At 41.7% G+C, this 17,978-nt stretch overlaps 1 protein-coding gene across 5 annotated transcripts in view; it reads right to left on the reverse strand.

Moving 5' to 3' along the window:
- LOC127435036 (scm-like with four MBT domains protein 2) overlaps positions 1–17,978 on the reverse strand; it is a 68,732-nt gene that overhangs the window by 37,240 nt on the left and 13,514 nt on the right. For 4 of the 5 annotated variants that reach the window (XR_007896117.1, XM_051688161.1, XM_051688162.1 and 1 more), the window contains 2 exons: positions 15,703–15,943; positions 3,938–3,958 (listed from right to left, as the gene is read on the reverse strand). Coding sequence is in view for 4 of the 5 variants with exons in the window: in XM_051688161.1 (XP_051544121.1) it covers positions 3,938–3,958; positions 15,703–15,943 (262 nt within the window). In the remaining variant the exon portion in view is untranslated. The remainder of the gene's footprint in view (positions 1–3,937; positions 3,959–15,702; positions 15,944–17,978) is intronic. The other variant, XM_051688164.1, reaches the window with a different exon arrangement.

Here is a 17,978-nt window from a genome sequence, read left to right on the forward strand (position 1 = left end):
GGTGTGAATGCAAAGAGAACTGGTTCCTTTTTCACTCGGTTCACTTCTTGGTCCACTTAAAGTGGTCTGAGTTTGGTTCTTTTAAAGAGGACCCAAGTGTGAAAACACCCTTAATCAATTATTTCTTAATTAAATAATGTATTCCGTGTAATAAAATAAGAAAAACTAAAATTACACTTTCAGCTACAGTACATTCAAACACACACAAGCAGCCAGTACATTTTGACTTTGGAAAAAGTGACCTTGCACCCAATTTGACAATCAAATCAGACTGACCACATCATAAATTCACGATCTGTCTAACCTCAATAATGGATCAAGAAGATCATATTTTCTTTGTATACACGCTATCATTATAAAACAATGTAAAGCACCACCGTAGAGCTTAAATTCAAATTCAAGGTAAAATAAGCAAACATGGTCAGTATGTGACCCACACTAATGTTATTCAGCCCAAATAGTAGCAATAATAAAAATGCAGCGTTTGATTGTGTGTGAATGAGTGCTTATGGCAGAATGCCGCTGTGTCCCAGCGTGTAATCTCTGCAGCACGAGTGTGTACGCTAATCGCTTAAGTAGCTCTAGTACGGGAGTGTGCGTCTGTTGTCATGCCAACAACCCCCCAGCGTCTAAGCACTCTGCTCAGGCCGTGTGTTTGACACTCTTCAGAGGAACGGGATTGTTTCATCACATTAGCTCATGACAATAAAATGCAACACACATTTAAGTGAACTTTTTTATACTTTAACCTGCATGAATTAATGTATGAAACAAATGAATGAATTCATATAGAACATGAATATTATTAATAAGGATATTATATTATTATATTCATTCCATTTGAGAAGAAATTCTAAATTCTAAATTCTCAACTCTAAATCAGTTGGAACGGGTACTGAATTAACATCTGCTCACACACTGATCCACAAGTCATTAATTCAGTCATGTCCGTCTGTTATATAACAACATGTAGTTAGAGATACACATTGAGAGCATAGTTTTGTCATAGTAAATGGTACTAAGTGTCTTTCTTTAGTATTTATACACTGAAAAAAAAGTGGTAACCTGCAATTGTAACATCATGGATCTATTTCTACTTGGTCTAAACCTTAAAATTATTTATATACAGAATATACTGTATATCTAAAGGGATTTATTTAAATTATATTCTTTAATAAAACCAGTTTATTTCGTTGTTATCTCATGATAGCCCATTTTAAGTTACCCAACAAAACATTTTTACAGTGTATACTGACCTACAAAGGCAAAACGCAGTAATTATGTAGGTCAAAATCTAAACTTGTTTTTAGTGTGGATTTTGTAGTTACTCCAATTTTTCCATTCCCATGTTCTCTGGATCTGAGCATATCACTCAAAAACTATTTTTTAATCTGTTTTTAAGATTTACGCATTTCAACTGTATGACAAATTTCCACCAAACTTAATTTAGTCATCTTTAAATAATTACATTATTATAAATTCCCAGGAGATCAGCAGTTACAGAAATACTCAAATCAGCCTGTCTGGCACCAACAATCATCCATGCAATTATCTATTTGGCCAATCGTGTGGCAGCAGTGCAGTGCATAAAATCAAGTAGATACGGGTCAGGAGCTTCAGTTAATGTTCACAGCAACCATCAGAATGGGGAAAAAATGTGATCTCAGTGATTTCGACATGATTGTTGGTGTCAGATGGGCTGGTTTGAGCATTTCTGTAACTGCTGATCTCCTGGGATTTTCACACACAACAGTATCAAGAATTTACTCCGAATGGTGCCAAAACCAAAAAACATCCATTTAGTGGCAGTTCTGCAGATGGAAATGTCTTGTTGATAAGAGAGGTCAACAGAGAATGGCCAGACTGATTCGAACTGACAAAGTCTACGGTAACTCAGATAACCACTCTGTACAATTGTGTTGAGAAGAATATCATCTCAGAATGCTAGTCTGGGATGTGGGTTGGCACGGTTTTGGCGGCAAGAGGGGGACCTACAAAATATTAGGCAGGTGTTTTTAATGTTGTGGCTGATCGGTGTAGAGCTATCGTTTATGACGTTACGCCGAGGGTGGAGTAATAACTTCTGCAGACATTCAGTTGTAATAGCTGCTGCAGACACAAAAGTGGTGTTCACTGTGTAATGCGACAGATGCATTGCACTGCAATAGTGGGGTTTCACTCTACATCAGATTCTGGGATTCCACTGACGCACCTGAGAACATACGCACATGTGCATTCTTCAAAAACATATAAGAACACTACTTATGTGTTAACATGGACACATAAGCCGTACTCTCCAACAGAAACCATATGTATTAAAGTGATTTCTCTTAACGGCCTTTAATCCCTTAAACCGCTGCACTCTCGCTTATGTGACGTTTCAGCAAAACCCCGGAGTAAGCCGTTTTCTTAAGTGTATGTAAATGTTGTTGAAGTCTTGAAAGAATGAAAGATATACTGTATATGGAATAAAAGATATAGAAGCCTCAGTGAAGCCAAATTATGTCCACACAACAAACTAACAAGGAACTATGCTTCCAACAACAGGTGAAGGGCTGAAGTTCCAACCACACTTTGCGATGCTGTTTGACAATCTTCATTGGAACTGTGGTTTTGAATAAACACCAAATAATTGAACTATGTTGGTAAAGATGGAACTTGTGACCATAGTTTGCTAACGATGCTTTTGGGAAACGCACCCCTGAACAGAGCAGAGAAGCAAAAAGATCAGGGAAGGAAAAAAAAAATTAAACAGATAATAGTATACTATAAAATGAAGACAATGTTAAGAAAGAAAAAGAACTGTGAGGTGAGAAAGATGGGGCAAAAGTGGTAAAAACCCAGAGCAAAAAGAGAGAGAGATCATGCATGCGTCTGAGACATGGGCGTAGATTTGGGTATGGACATTAGGGACATGTACCTACAGTCAAGAGAGTGTTGAATAATCTCTAATAAATTTCTACCAACAATCTCTACCAGTTACAGTGACATAAACTGGTGGTGGAGGTTGATTGTTTTGCCAGCTAAAATCGGTCTACACTTTGCGAATTTCTGAACTGCCCCCAGTGGGTGAAGCTGGAACTACACACACCCATTCACCCAATGTACTGCGCAAGACATGAGCAAACATTATATTAATAAAACATTTTAATGGATGTGAAGAGAAAGGTACAGTGTGTCCGAGATACAGAAACATATGAATATGTTAACCCTAAACCTAACCCTAACCATGAGACCAAAACAGCTTTCTTTCACTTACTTCTTTGTAAATGTGGTATTGTTAATGTAATAACGGAGCAACAGCACGGGCAATTATTTTCGGGGGATAAACATTCGCTGCATGGTGGTGCTTGTCAGAATTTGGCACGTTAGTCCTAATTTAAAGTGGGGAAAAAATAAAATACAATAATGTACAAGAACTTGCATTTTTTAATTAAATCATTTTCATTCTTAATACTTAAACGTTTTTATTCAGTGTACAAAAGGCACTGTACAAACAGAGGCCCCAAAACATATTTTGACACTTAGACCACTCTAATAAATATATGCATTCCATTGCATTAGAAAACAAAATATCAAACTAAGTGGCATCTGTATTTAGAACCTAACATATTTCTGTAATTGCTTGAAATAAATGAATTATTAATAAATTGAATAAAATGCAACTTGGTTTGATATTTTAACCTAATGGTATTCATACATTTTTAAAAGAGACAGAAGTGTCCAGATACTTTATAAGTAAGAGTAACTGATCAGCTGGCAATTTCACTGTGTAGGTAAAACATGGAGTAAATTGATTTAATACAGTCCCCAACATACCAAAAACCAAACCTATGCCCTAGGTCTGAGAGATGAGAAACAGACAGACAGAGAGAGAGAGAGAGAGAGAGAGAGAGAGAGAGAGAGAGAGAGAGAGAGAGAAGTAGGCTTGGCTTACCTGCTCTGAGGTAAACGTTATCTGAGAAACAAACAGACAGGAACAGAGATGACCACCAAATACACACTGACTAAACACACAGGCTCACAAACACATTCAAACAAGGCACTTCTGATGATAAGCATACATGCTTAAACAAACAGTCTTTGTGGTCTATGAATTATTTTATTAAGTCTTTTGTACACATTATATAAGCTAATTAAAGGGGTTTACTTGCAGTTGTTCAACTCATTTCAGGTGCCTTCTTTATTTTAGTTGTATACTTTCTAGCTAAAGATAAAATTAACTTGACAGTGATATTCCACAATCCATGTGATTAAATGCTGAGTATAAAATTCTTTTTCAGACTCTATTTCTACCTTTGGCTACTTTCCTGTCAAAACAAGTGATGTGGGATAAAATGATCAAACTAAAAATTTGATACATGTAAAATAACAATACATGTTGCAGCTATCCATTGACTGAGTCATCCAAATGTATTGTGAGGTCATATCCAACTCTTAATCTCTACAGATTCTATGAAATCAAACTGGAGTTTTGCAGCTTTTTGTTGATATCTACTGTATACAGCATTTGTCTTTTGGGAAAATGGACCAAAATACACGTTATTGTCCAATAAAACGCTCTGTAGAACGAGAATGTCTCTCCCCTTAAAGGAATAGTTCGCTCAGAAATGAAAATTCTCTCATCATTTACTCACCCCCATGCCATCCCGGATGTACATGACTTTCTTTCTTCTGCTGAACACAATGAAGATTTTTAGAAGAATATCTCAGCTTTATAGGTCCATACAATGCAAGTGAATGGTGACCAGACATTTGAAGGTCCAAAAATCACATAAAGGCATCATAAAGGTCATCCTTACGACTCCAGTGGTTTAATATATGTCTTCTGAAGCATATATTGAAAAACAGATCAATATTTTAAACCTTTTTTACTCTAAATCTCCACTTTCACTTTCAATTTCAAAATGTGAAAGTGAAAGTGGAGATTTATAGTAAAAAGGACTTAAATATTGATCTGTTTCTCACCCACACCTATCATATCACTTCTGAAGATATGGATTTAACCATTGGAGTCATGTAGATTATTTGTGTGTGTCCTTTATGTGATTTTTGGAGCTTGAAAGGTCTGGTCACCATTCACTTGCATTGTATGGAACTACAGAGCTTAAATATTCTTCTAAAAATCTTCAATTGTGTTCTGCAGAAGAAAGAAAGTCATACACATCTAGGATGGCATGAGGGTGAGTAAATGATGAGAGAATTTTCATATTTAGGTGAAATATCCCTTTAATACCACCTGCTTCTGACTAGCAATAACAAGTAGCAACTAATTTTTTGTAGCTGTGTTAATGCTCATACTTTAATAATTTGCATAAGTTTATATATTTGGTCATGAAAGTTTAACCAGTCCTCCTCAACCTGCTCCAAATGGGATTTGAACCAGTGTCTCCAGTGTGGGAAGCGGGTGCACTAACAAGGAGGCTAAAGCCTCCTACTGTCAGTTGCTAGTGCGCCATAAGCCCTTTGTAATTCCAGCAAGACTTAGGTTATAGTTATATATAGTTCTATATATGTATAGAACTGATGGTTTAAACAACCAGTGTCATTGATCAAATAAGTATGCAAGCCAGTACCTAGTGGAACTTCCTTCACTGGCAAATAGTTGGATTAAAATTATCGATTTGTGGCAGCTGATCATACATACACAAGGGTTAAGAGGGATTTGGCTTGTTTCACTATATTAAAAAAATGTGGTAACACTTTGTAGCAAGGATCTATACATTAACATTAGGAAAGACAATGACAAATGCTTCAGGTTGGAAGAGAGAAATATGAATGTGCTACTGACACACACCTTAACACTGTATAACTTATCACTGTTACGCAATAATTAGAAGTATTACAATTCAGTGGTTTTTTCTTAGCCAATTAGTCACAAAGGAATAATATGGTGTGTGAAAAAAGTGTGTTCTTTATTGTCAAGTAATATTCTGCCAGAAATGGGATGAGCATTGCGTGCTATTGCTGTTAGACCTGTCGAGCATGCGTTTGTCAACAAAACCCTTTGTTAGTCAGATTACATCTCTATGCTCCAAAACCTTTTCTGCCTGACTTATTTTTCTGATATGAGAAAAACAGGTATGGTTAGATTCCTATAGGACAGGTTTAACAAATTATGTAAAGTGTGGTTCGAGTACACAAACACTTCTGTGCATGAAAATAGTCACCGAAACGTTTAATATCTGCATATTGACAGCATCTGAAACATAAACTCTTAGGTTTGAACTACAAATGTTAAGAGACATGCAAATGTTTACGAATCTAAGGGTGTTCAAAGAATCAAACATTTTGATACATTTCGGAAAACTCAACCATACAAAGAGTAGAAATTACACAATTTGCTATTTTCCTGAGAAATAGGTTATTGCGCTAAGAAGACGTTTCAATACCACATCTGTTTTCATTGCAAAGTCAAAATTCAGTTTCTACATTTGCAGTTTGAAGATTCCACCAGCCGGTGTAATTAAATAGCACTTGACACAGCCCTTTAGCCCCTTGCGTGCGATTTCGCCAAACCCACTTGCACCTACACTTATTGCATGCTAGACCAGTGGTTCCCAACCCTGTTCCTGGAGACATCTCAACACTGCACATCTTGTATATCTCCTTTTTCTGACACACCCAATTCAGGTCTTGGAGTCTCCATTAACGAGCTGATGAGTTGAATCAGGTGTGTTTGATTAGGGAGATATCCAAAATGTGTAGTGTTGGGGGGCCTCCAGGAACAGGGTTGGGAACCACTGTGCTAGACCAACTGAACACTTTAAAAACTCAAATATCATCCTATACCTGAATTCATATCCTCACTTTAGATTTTAAAGGTGCATGCTAAGAAATTCATTTAGGATGCTAGAGCTTTTATTTTATGCAGCCCTTTAAAATCATAACAATGTAGTCAGCATTAAAGCTGCACTATGTTAGATTATTTTGTTTAAAATGAACAAATTGAGTACATAAACAATTAGTGTTCAAAACAATGTCCTTACCTTACTGGTAAGCCTATAAAAATTATTTGTATTTTGAGCTGTCGGGTTCGATTTGGCGCAAATCGCTGGCTTAAGACGTTCATCCTTGCGTCGTTATGTCATGTCACTGTTCAGCTCAGTTCAGTAACACTCACACAGTTCAGGACAGCATCATTGCAGTCTAGATGGATGTTTATCTGTTATCCATTAGGCAAAGATATTTACCTGCTATAATGCTTGGATATGTTATCTGGTAGGGCTGTTGAAGCTACTTTTGCTTGTCAAGCTTTTATGAATCGAACATTACTCGTGTGTTAACCGATCACGATGTATCTATGTTGTCTGGTGAAGTTACTGTGACATGTTTAATATGGATGACTTCTGAAATTGACTTCTTGTAATTGTTATACTGAATATTTAAGCATATTATTTTTACGTTTAATAAAGTATATTTTATCTTCGACAGCGCTAAGAGAGTTTATATTCCTGCAAAGAGTATATTTTCTCTACTAGAGCAAACACATTGACGTGAACGTCTTTATAAAGACACGTCTTTTTCAAGATGCCTTTCCGTCTTTGTGTGATTCCTGGATCTCTCCGCTTCCGACAGCCACGGGCGCTGCCTTACGTGTCTGGGTCGTAATCACATTGAGGCAGCATTCGTGGATGGTTCATGTTCTCATTGCGAGAATATGACCATGACAACGTTGCGGTCGTGGCTTTCCTTCTTCCGGGGAAAGCCACTTAAACCACCCCCCACGCCGTGCCTTCTACCTCCGGGTACGAGGTCGGCCTGGCTGGCGCTGGAGGCGATTTGGGGGCTTCCATGGGCGTGGCTTGGAAAGGCGAAGAAAGGCGGTGGGTTGCGGCCAATCTTGGAACTGCGAGTTCTGAACCGGGCCTTGCACAGTCTCCCGTTCAAGATGCTGACGCCAAAGCACATTTTGCCATGTGTCCGTCATCAAGATTGGTCCGTGGTGGTAGACCTGAAGAATGCGTACTTTCACATCTCTGTTCTACTTCGACACAGATCCTTCCTACGGTTTGCTTCTGATGGCCGTGCGTATCAGTACAAGGTCCTCCCCTTCGGCCTGTCCCTGTCCCATCACGTCTTCACGAAAGTCACAGAGGCAGCACTTTCCCCGTTAAGGGAAGTGGGCATCCGCATACTCAACTACCTCAACGACTGGCTGATTCTAGCTCACTCTTGAGAGTTGCTGAGCACACACAGGGACCTCGTGCTCAGGCACCTCAGCCGGCTAGGGCTTCGGGTCGAGAGCAAGCTCTCCCCGGTTCAGAGCATCTCTTTTCTCAGCATGGAGTTAGACTCAGTCTCGGTGATAGCGCGCCTCATGAGCAAGCGCGCACGGTCAGTGCTGAACTGCCTGAATTCGTTCAAGCAGAGAACAGCGGTTCCACTGAAACACTTTCACAGGCTCCTGGGGCATATGGCATCCTCGGCGCCGGTCACGCCACTAGGGTTGATGAATATGAGACTGCTTCAGCACTGGCTTCAGACTCGAGTCCTGAAATGGGCATGGCACCACGGCACACATCGCGTGGCCATCATGCCGATCTGCCGCCACTTGTTCAGCCCTTGGACAGACCTTGCATTTCTACGGGCATGAGTGCCCCTACAGCAAGTGTCCAGGCGTGTCGTCATTACGACAGATGCCTCCAAGCGAGGCTGGGGCGCCGTGTGCAACGGGCACGCAGCCGCTGGCTCCTGGACAGGACCGCGACTGTGTTGGCACATCAACTGCCTCGAGTTGCAGGCAGTATTGCTTGCCCTGCGGAGGCTTTTGCCGTTGATCCGGGGCAAGCATGTGTTGGTCAAGATGGACAACACAGTGACAGTAGCATATATAAATTGCCAAGGCGGCTTACGCTCACGTCGCATGTCGCAACTCGCCCGACATCTCCTCCTATGGAGTCAGCAGTGACTGAGGTCGCTGTGGGCCACTCACATCCCGGGCAACCTCAACGCCACAGCGGACGTGCTGTCGCGGCAGGTGACGCTCTGGGGAGAGTGGAGACTCCACCCCCAGGTGGTCCAGCTGATTTGGAGTCAGTTCCGAAAAGCAAAAGTAGACCTATTTGCCTCCCGAGAAACCTCCCACTGCCCGCTCTAGTGTTCTCCGACGAGGGCCCCCCTCGGCCCAGACGCGCTGGCACACAGCTGGCCCGGGGGTCTGCGCAACTATGCGGTGCAGACCCTGTGCAATGTCAAGGAGGATGAGAAGCAGGTCACCCTCGTGGCCCCATATTGGCCCAACCAGACTTGGTTTCTCAGACCTCACGCTCCTCACAACAGCCCCTCCCTGATGAATTCCCCTGAGGAAGGACCTTCTTTCTCAGGGATGGGGCACCATCTGGCACCCACACCCAGACATCTGGAACCTCCACGTCTGGCCCTTGGACGGGATGCAGAAGACCTATGTGGCCTACCACCAGCAGTGGTAGACACGATAACTCAGGCCAGAGCTCCCTCCACGAGGCAGCTTTATACCATGAAGTGGCGTCGGTTCGCGAATTGGTGTTCTTCCCTAACTGAAGACCTTCAGAGAAGCGCAGTCAGGTCAGTGCTTTCCTTCCTGCAGGAGAGGCTGGAGGAACGGCTGTCCCCCTCCACCTTGAAGGTGTATGTGGCCGCCATAGCGTCACACCACGATACAGTGGACGGTTAGTCCTTAGGGAAGCACGACCTGATCATCAGGTTCCTGAGAGGCTCCTGGAGGCTGAATCCTCCTAGGCCATGCCTGTTTCCCTCATGGGATCTCTCCGTGGTCCTCCTGGGCCTTCGTGGAGCCCCCTTTGAGCCACTAGAGTCAGTTGAGTTGAAAGCCCTCTCCTTGAAGACAGCCCTCCTGATTGTGCTCACCTCCATCAAGAGGGTCGGGGACCTGCAAGCGTTCTCTGTCAGCGATACCTGCCTGGAGTTCGGTCCGGGTGACTCTCATATAATCCTGAGACCCCGGCCGGGCTGTGTGCCCAAGGTTCCCACAACCCCCTCCAGGGATCAGAACCTGCAAGCGCTGCCTGAGGAGGAGGCAGACCCAGCCCTGTCGCTGCTGTGCCCGGTGCGTACTTTGCGCATCTACCTGGATCGCATGCAGAACTTTAGACGCTCTGAGCAGCTCTTTGTCTGCTTTGGTGGACAGCAGAAAGGGAATGCTGTCTCCAAACAGAGGCTTGCCCACTGGATCGTGGATGCCATCGCTATGGCCCAGGCCGTGCCCGCCCCTTCGGGAATACAAGCACACTCCACATGGAGTCTGGCATCCTCGTGGGCACTGGCCCATGGCACCTCTCTAGCAGACATCTGCAGGGCAGCGGGCTGGGCGACACCCAATATCTTAGCGAGATTTTACAATCTCCAGGTTGTGCCGGTTTCGTCCTGTGTAAGTTCGGGAATACGGACAGCTGGCCGGGTGTATCGCTTGCGTATATTGCCTTTCCCCTCCAAAGAGGCGAAGATGTGTGCTTCTTTTCCCATGAGAGTTCACAAACCCATGAAACCTGGATGTCCTTCCTCCCTAGCCCTGTGGCTCACGAATTCAGCGGAGGTATTCACAGCCGGAACTAGTACGTGTGCTAATATGCCCTTACTGAGGTAGGTGCTCCATAGGTGCCGGTTACTCCGGTAACCCCCTGTGATGTATTTTCCGCAGTACAGTCTCCCTGTCGGCAGACCTGCGTCTCCCTTCGACAGAGCCCTCTCTGTCCCGGTCACTGTGTTTGTAGAGCTCCTCCCCTTTCAGGCAGGACCTACCACCATGCCTCTTCCATGTTTCAGGCAGGACTCTACGACCGGATCTGAGCCCACATGACGTGCTTGCCACATGTTACCTCCCCTCCGGGCAGGATGTGGTCTCCGTGGGGTCTTTTCCCCCTGAAAGAATAGGATAGGAAAAGAACACCTTCCCCGGCACATATATTGAGTGTTAAAATGGCCCCAGCCGAATAATGAATACTCTGTGGAGAGAAAACATAGAGACAAAAGGCCACGGCTGGCGCGGCCTGCTCCCATACTAGATACGTCTCTTACCTCCCCAGGGATGTGGGGAACTAAACTATGTTTTTTGGGGCATTGGGGGAGGCTACGTGCAGACTGGTGCACCTGCTTCTACGCAACGCAGCAGCTTGCTTGCATCTGCACCGGCAGTCCATGTAACATGGTTCAGCTAGTTGTGCCGTTTCGTATAGGGACCCCTAGTGTCACTACATCGACACAACGTGTCTAGGAACTATTGTAACCTCCGTTCCCTGATGGAGGGAACATGACATTGTGTCCCCCCTGCCACAACGCTGTACTACCCGCTGAAATGGCCGGGACCCTGTCTCGGCTCCTCAGCACAAAACCTGAATGAGTGGTTGTGAGCCAGCTCCTTTCATACCCATATGTCCGGGGGAGTGGCATGCAAATTCCACTCGCCAATTCTCATTGGCCTTTTCTCAAAGATCTGAGATGTTTGGGGCTCCCAAAGGAGACCCCTAGTGTCACTACATCGACACAACATCTCGTTCCCTCCATCAGGGAACGGAGGTTACGACAGTACCCGAGACGTTTTGGGTGAGAAACAGACCAAAATATAACTCCTTCTTAACTGTAAATCATGACATCTGCATTCTCCTAGGAACAATAATGATTTGAAGCTCGATTACACTTCCTAGCTTGACGCATGCAAAGAGTGCATGTACAGCCCATAACTTCATCAAAATATCTTTGTTTGTGTTCTGCAAAAGAAAGAAAGTAATATGACTTTGAGACTACATAAATGTGAGTAAATGATGAGGGAATTATCAAAAATATAAGTTGTGAAATTTATTCCCTAATTATTGATATCTGTTTTATTAAACCCATAAATGTCCTGCACTACCGATTTTGACCAAATCAGAGTTTGTACAAATACAACATGTAACATTATATTCTGTATTCTCCACTAATGAAGCTGTTTTTTTGAGTAGTGTAATGTCATCTACAAACTGATAACTTAGTTAATGTGATTTTGATTAAACTTCAACCTAAACCCTCTTTCCATTTGAAGATCCAAAATTTAAATCCTAGGACCTAAACCCTAAACCTTTTTATAAAAATATCAAATTTAAATCCTGAAACCCTAACCATAAAATCTGAAATTTAAATCCTGGAACCCTAACCATAAAACCTGAAATTTAAATCCCAGAACCCTAACGCTAAAACCTGAAATTTAAATCCTGGAACACTAACCATAAAATCCAAAATTTGAATCATGGATCTCTAACTCTAAAATTTTAAATTTAACTCCTTGGACCATAACTCTAAATTTTGAAATGTAGGTGCTGGAACCCTAACCCTAAAATCATGTGTCAAAGTAATATTGCCAAATTTTCACGGCAAGGCGTATAATGGTAAAATAAGTTGGCTACATGCTAAAAAAGCATGTTTTTTTTTTTTTATTTTGTGTTCATTTTTGTAAGCATACTATCACTGCATAATTAAGTATAAGTACTATAAGTATATTTTCATTAATTTACTGTCTGTTACTTAAATGTCTTATTTTGCATATACATTTTATCAGGATTTCATCTCTGGGGACGCAGAGAAACCTGGCCAAGTAAAGAAGTGTATATCTTTATTTTCTCAGGGGGGTCCAGGGGCATGCACCTCCCGGCAGAATATTTTTTTTGTTTTGTTGCAAAAACAACACCAAAGCTTTCAATTCTGGTGACTTTGAGAGAAGAATTTATATCTTCTTCAGTATGTGTATTGATATTCCTGTAACTATTTGCTAAAAAACATTTCTAAAATACTTGTTACCGTGACACAGCACTAGTTGAAGTTTCTCAAAGTTACCTCTAAAAAAATTTGCCTTTTGTTTTTAATTGATTGTAGAAAAATATCCACTTCATCCAGAACTCTGTTTGTTCTCTGTGTTCTAAATTATTCCAAAACTGAGTGAGAAACAGTCTCACCTAACTCTCACAGAGGGCTTCTTTTCTCAATTATTACCCCTAGTTTTATTCAGATGGAATGATTTACAGACAACATTATGGCCCTTCTCTTCAGTCAGTTTCCCAGCAAGACATAATGCAGTCATGTGCTGACTTACATTTATATTGTTGTTCTTGGCATATACCTTTAACAAAAACTTAAACAGGTAGTTAAAAGGATAGTTCACTTAAAAATGTTTTTTCTGTAATCATTACTCAACCACATGTTGTTCCACACATGAATTTCTCTCTTCTGTGGAACTCAAAAGGAGATGTTACTATCACTGCATTTGTTTCCCCCCATACAATTAAAGTGAATACTAAGACTTACATTCTGCCTAATATCTCTTTTTGAGTTCCACAGAAGACAAAACGTCATGAGTTAGCAAAAAAGTGAATATGTTAAGTGATGACAGAATTTTCATTTTGGGTGAACTATCCCTTTAGCAGTCGATGCTCACAAGTTTAAAGTAGACAAATTGCACTGAACATGGTAACAGATGAAATCCTAAAAGAGATTAAATCAGTTGCTAAATAATTATGATGCTTACTGTAAGATAATAAAATGTATATTAAAGATAAATAATACAATTATTTTTTGAATATTATGCATGTATATTACAAGTATTATTATTATAGTATTTATATTACTATGTATACTATTACTGGTACATATGGCCTACTTATATTATTAAACTTTACTAATTCACAAAGCAGAGAAAATAACTGTATAGCCTACATCAGATGATGGAGATGAGGGATGAGGTGTTTAGCAGAGTGGTGAATTCTGTTTTAAGCATTTCTCTTCAATGAAAGTAGTTCTGTTAGCATTACACACACAAAAGCATTTTTTGCTGTTCAAAGGTGCTGTTTCATAAAGGTGCGATGTGACGAGACAAAACTTGCACTGTATAAACATAAGCGATTGTTTAATCACGTCGCTTGGTTGCAGAGACGCAGTAAGTATAATGCCATTTCATGTCAAATTATATAGATTTCATCCTTAAGTTCAGCAAATGTGCAGAGAGTGTGAGAGAGAGAGAGAGAGAGAGAGAGAGAGAGAGATGCTGTTTTATCAGAGCTAAAAATGCAGGTTAATGAAGATGTACGAACGGAGAAAAGTAGTATTGCCATGGCAATACTGGCAATACTGGTGACATATTCATAAATTTAAATCCTGGTGCCCTAACTCTAAACTCCAAGATTTGAATCCTGAAATTCTGACCCAAAAATTCAAAATTTAAATCTGTAATTTAAATCCCAGAAACTTAATGCTAAAACCTGAAATTTAAATCCTGGAACACTAACCCTAAAATCCAAAATTTGAATCACAGAACTCTAACCCTATAATCTAAAATTTAAATCCCAGAACACAAAATACAAAATACAGAATTTGAATCCTGGAACCCTAACATTACATTTTGAAATTTAAAGGCTGAAACCCTAACCCTAAAATGTGAAATTTAAGTCCTGGAACCCTAACCCTAAAATCTGACATTTAAATCCCAGAAACCTAAATCTAAAATCCAAAATTTAAAACCCAGAACTCTAACCTTAAATTTTGAAATTTAAAGGCTGAATCCCTAACCCTAAAATGTGAAATTTAAGTCCCCCGCCAACATGTCTACGTACGCAAACTTTGATTTTAGTCCCAACTCTAAAATCAAACATTTTAAACCCAGAGCCGTAACCATAACATTTTAAAATTAAATCCTGGAATCCTAACCCTACAATCTTAAATTTAAATCCCAGAACCCTAAATCTAAAATCTAAAGTTTTAATCCCAGAACCATAACCTTACATTTTGAAATGAAGGGGCTGGAACCCTAACCCTAAAATCAAACTTTAAATCCTAGAGCCCTAACCCTAAAATCCAAGATTTTAATCCTGAAATTCTGACCCTAAATTTCAAAATTTAAGTCCTGGAACCTAACCCAAAATTTCTAAATTTAAGTCCTTAAGTCCCTAATTTTAAAATCTGAAATTTGTATCCCAGAATCCAGAACCCTAGCCCTACACCTCATCTTAACCTACCTATTTTATCCTTTCCTATCCCATCTAGTGATGGGAAGATTGGATAATTTTACTGACTTGGATCTTTGAGTCCTGTTCAGCAAAATGAACAAATCTTTATTCAAGTCATTTCATTCATTTCGTTCATTTGAGCAGAATTAAATTAAAATGTTACATTTTCAATAGCCAAATCTCTCCAAAAAGCACCAGACACACAAAAATGACAATATAAGGTATGTTCACAATTCTTGTGTCTGGATGAACATTGAAAATAGCAATTGCGAAATGTTTACAGGAAAAGTATGTGTTCCAGTGGAAAACATTGATAACCTGCTGTCAGCTGCAAAAAAAATCAATCCAAAAATTCCAATGTTCCAACCCTTAGAAGATAATCCATTTAAACCTAAAGCCTACAGTATGTCAGACTTTCCAGCTGTTACAGACGCTATATTTAATGATAACTCATAGGGATAATGATTGCATGTTGGACGGCAAGAGTAATATCATTCAAAAAAGAGGATGTGTGTGTTTTCATACAACTTAGCATTGTTTGCTCTGTTGGGAAAAATATTTAAACCCTTTGTGCTATTGATTAGCAGAACAAACAAGGTGGGGTGCCGTACTGTGAGAGAAAAAATGAGTGTGTGTGTTTGAACATGAATTTGTTTAGATTGGAATTACTGTTTTAACATGTACTTAATCTGTGTTTGAATAAACGTATATTAGTTTGCGTGAATTCGTGCCTTACCTTCAGGTGGTTGAAGCGTTTTGTTGTTCTGAGCACACCAACCGACAGGATGCAGTTCGGCTGTCATGATGTCACACCAGAAATCAGCTTTGCGGTCGTCACCATAGCCACAGTAGCGTAATAATAGCAATTGACCACATGTGGTTATGATGGTGGCCACCCAATATGTATCCAGACTGCCCTTATTGGCTACCTCGAGCTTCATTCCAGGCTGAAAACTGCTCTGAAGACTGAGCTCCACCTGAAATGTCCAATCAAATGTTAATGATGTCATAATAAAAATCCATTGGACTGCTTCAAAATACAAAAACAAAACTGACACTCATATCTGACACACTAGTGATGAACAGTGGGGTCCAAATCTGGGATATTTAATATAAACCTGGAAATACAAAGAAAGTTTCAACGTTTTATTAAAACAAAGAAAAAATATGAAGTACAAAGAAGAAATATTTAAGATTCTGCACTATTTTTAGCTTACTCAGCAAATGTAAATACATTTGTGACCATGTTAACTCCTTTGTACAAAAAGTCAGATTTCCTTGCTTCAATTGAAGAACACAAGATGCTCTTTATAACATTCTCAAATCATGCTGAGATCGCATGGATCATCAGGTTTTGCACAAACGTGTAGAGTCCATGCATAGCCAGGTCTAAAGGGGCACTAGGGGGGCATTACCTACCCAGATTTTCACCAAGAAACTTCTGAGGCCCCCCCCCCCCCACACACACACACCCAGACCAATGGCGAGCCTATCAAGGGGGACCCCAGGGCTCCAGATTCCAGACTGGGACTGCAAACTTTTTTCATGCCAATGCGACTAAATTTTGTGAGAGGTTGCACTGGTGCGACTACAAAATTGGCCAACTGTCTTTGATTATGCTCTGCCGTTTTTTGTTGCGTATGAGAAACGTCATGGTTACTTTCGTAACCTCCGTTCCCTGATGAAGGGAACGAGACATTGTGTCGATGTAGTGACACTAGGGGTCACTCTTGGGAGCCCCAAACACCTCTGCTTTTTTGAAAAAAAAAGGAAGTTCAGCATTGTGGCAAGAGGGACACAACGTCTCGTTCCCTCCATCAGGGAATGGAGGTTACGAAAGTAACCATGACGTTCCCTATCTGTCACTCACTCATCGTTGTGTCGATGTAGTGACACTAGGGGTCCCTATACAAAACGGCACAACTATCTGAACTGTGTTACGTGAACTGGCGGTGCGTGATGGGCAGACTGCTGTGTGCCTCGTAGCCAGTGCACCAGGCCGTCACGTAACCTCCCCCAACGCTCTTATGAGTGTCGAGCGGTCCTTCAGGAACAAGTCGACTGCCCAACAATAGGGACAGGCTAGCCCAGCCGAGGCCTCTTTTCCTCTTTTTTCTCCCCAAAAAGAGTGGAATTTATTAACCGACTGGGAGCCATAAGTGTCTACGTCGGGGGGTGTCCCTCCCAAGGGGAAGACACTGCGGAGACCACACCCCCGCCCAAAAAGGGGGGGGGGGTATTTTGAGTGGAATACGTCACATGGTCTTACCGAGTCTTGTCGGAAGTATGTCATGTGAAGAGGTCCCATGGTAGGTCCTGCCCGAAGGGGGAGGAGTTTCTACAAAGCATGGCGACCAGGGGCAGAGGGGCCTCTGCCCAAGGAAGACGCAGTTTACTGACAGGGAAACGATTTTGTGGAAGATATCACATCTCTCTTCAAAGAGAGTGCCTTAAGCTCAGCTGACTCCAAGGACTCAAAAGGGAGCTCCCCGTAGACCCCGAAGGACTACAGAGAGGTCCCACGAGGGGACGAGGCGCGGTCTGGAGGGATTCAACCTCCTAGCGCCTCTCAGGAACCTGATGATCAAGTCGTGTTTCCCCAAGTACTTTACCATCTACAGCATCGTGATGAGCCGAAATAGCGGCTACATACACCTTCAAGGTGGAGGGGGACAGCCGCCCTCTCCTGCAGGAAGGAAAGCACCAATCTGACTGCATATCTCTGGGGGTCTTTGCATTGGGAAGAACACCACTTAGCGAACAGACGTCACTTCAAGGCATACAGGTGCCTTGTAGAGGGAGCCCTAGCCTGAATGATCGTGTCTACCACCGCAGGTGGTAGGCCACTTAGGTCTTCCGCGTCCCGTCCAAGGGCCAGGCATGGAGATTCCAGAGGTCTGGTCGCGGGTGCCAGATGGTGCCCCAGCCCTGAGAAAGAAGGTCCTTCCTCAGGGAAATTCGCCGGGGAGGGGTTTGTCGCGAGGAGCGTGAGATTATAGAACCACGTCTGGG

The sequence above is a fragment of the Myxocyprinus asiaticus genome, chromosome 45 (assembly GCF_019703515.2).
Source record: "Myxocyprinus asiaticus isolate MX2 ecotype Aquarium Trade chromosome 45, UBuf_Myxa_2, whole genome shotgun sequence".
Taxonomy (NCBI): domain Eukaryota; kingdom Metazoa; phylum Chordata; class Actinopteri; order Cypriniformes; family Catostomidae; genus Myxocyprinus; species Myxocyprinus asiaticus.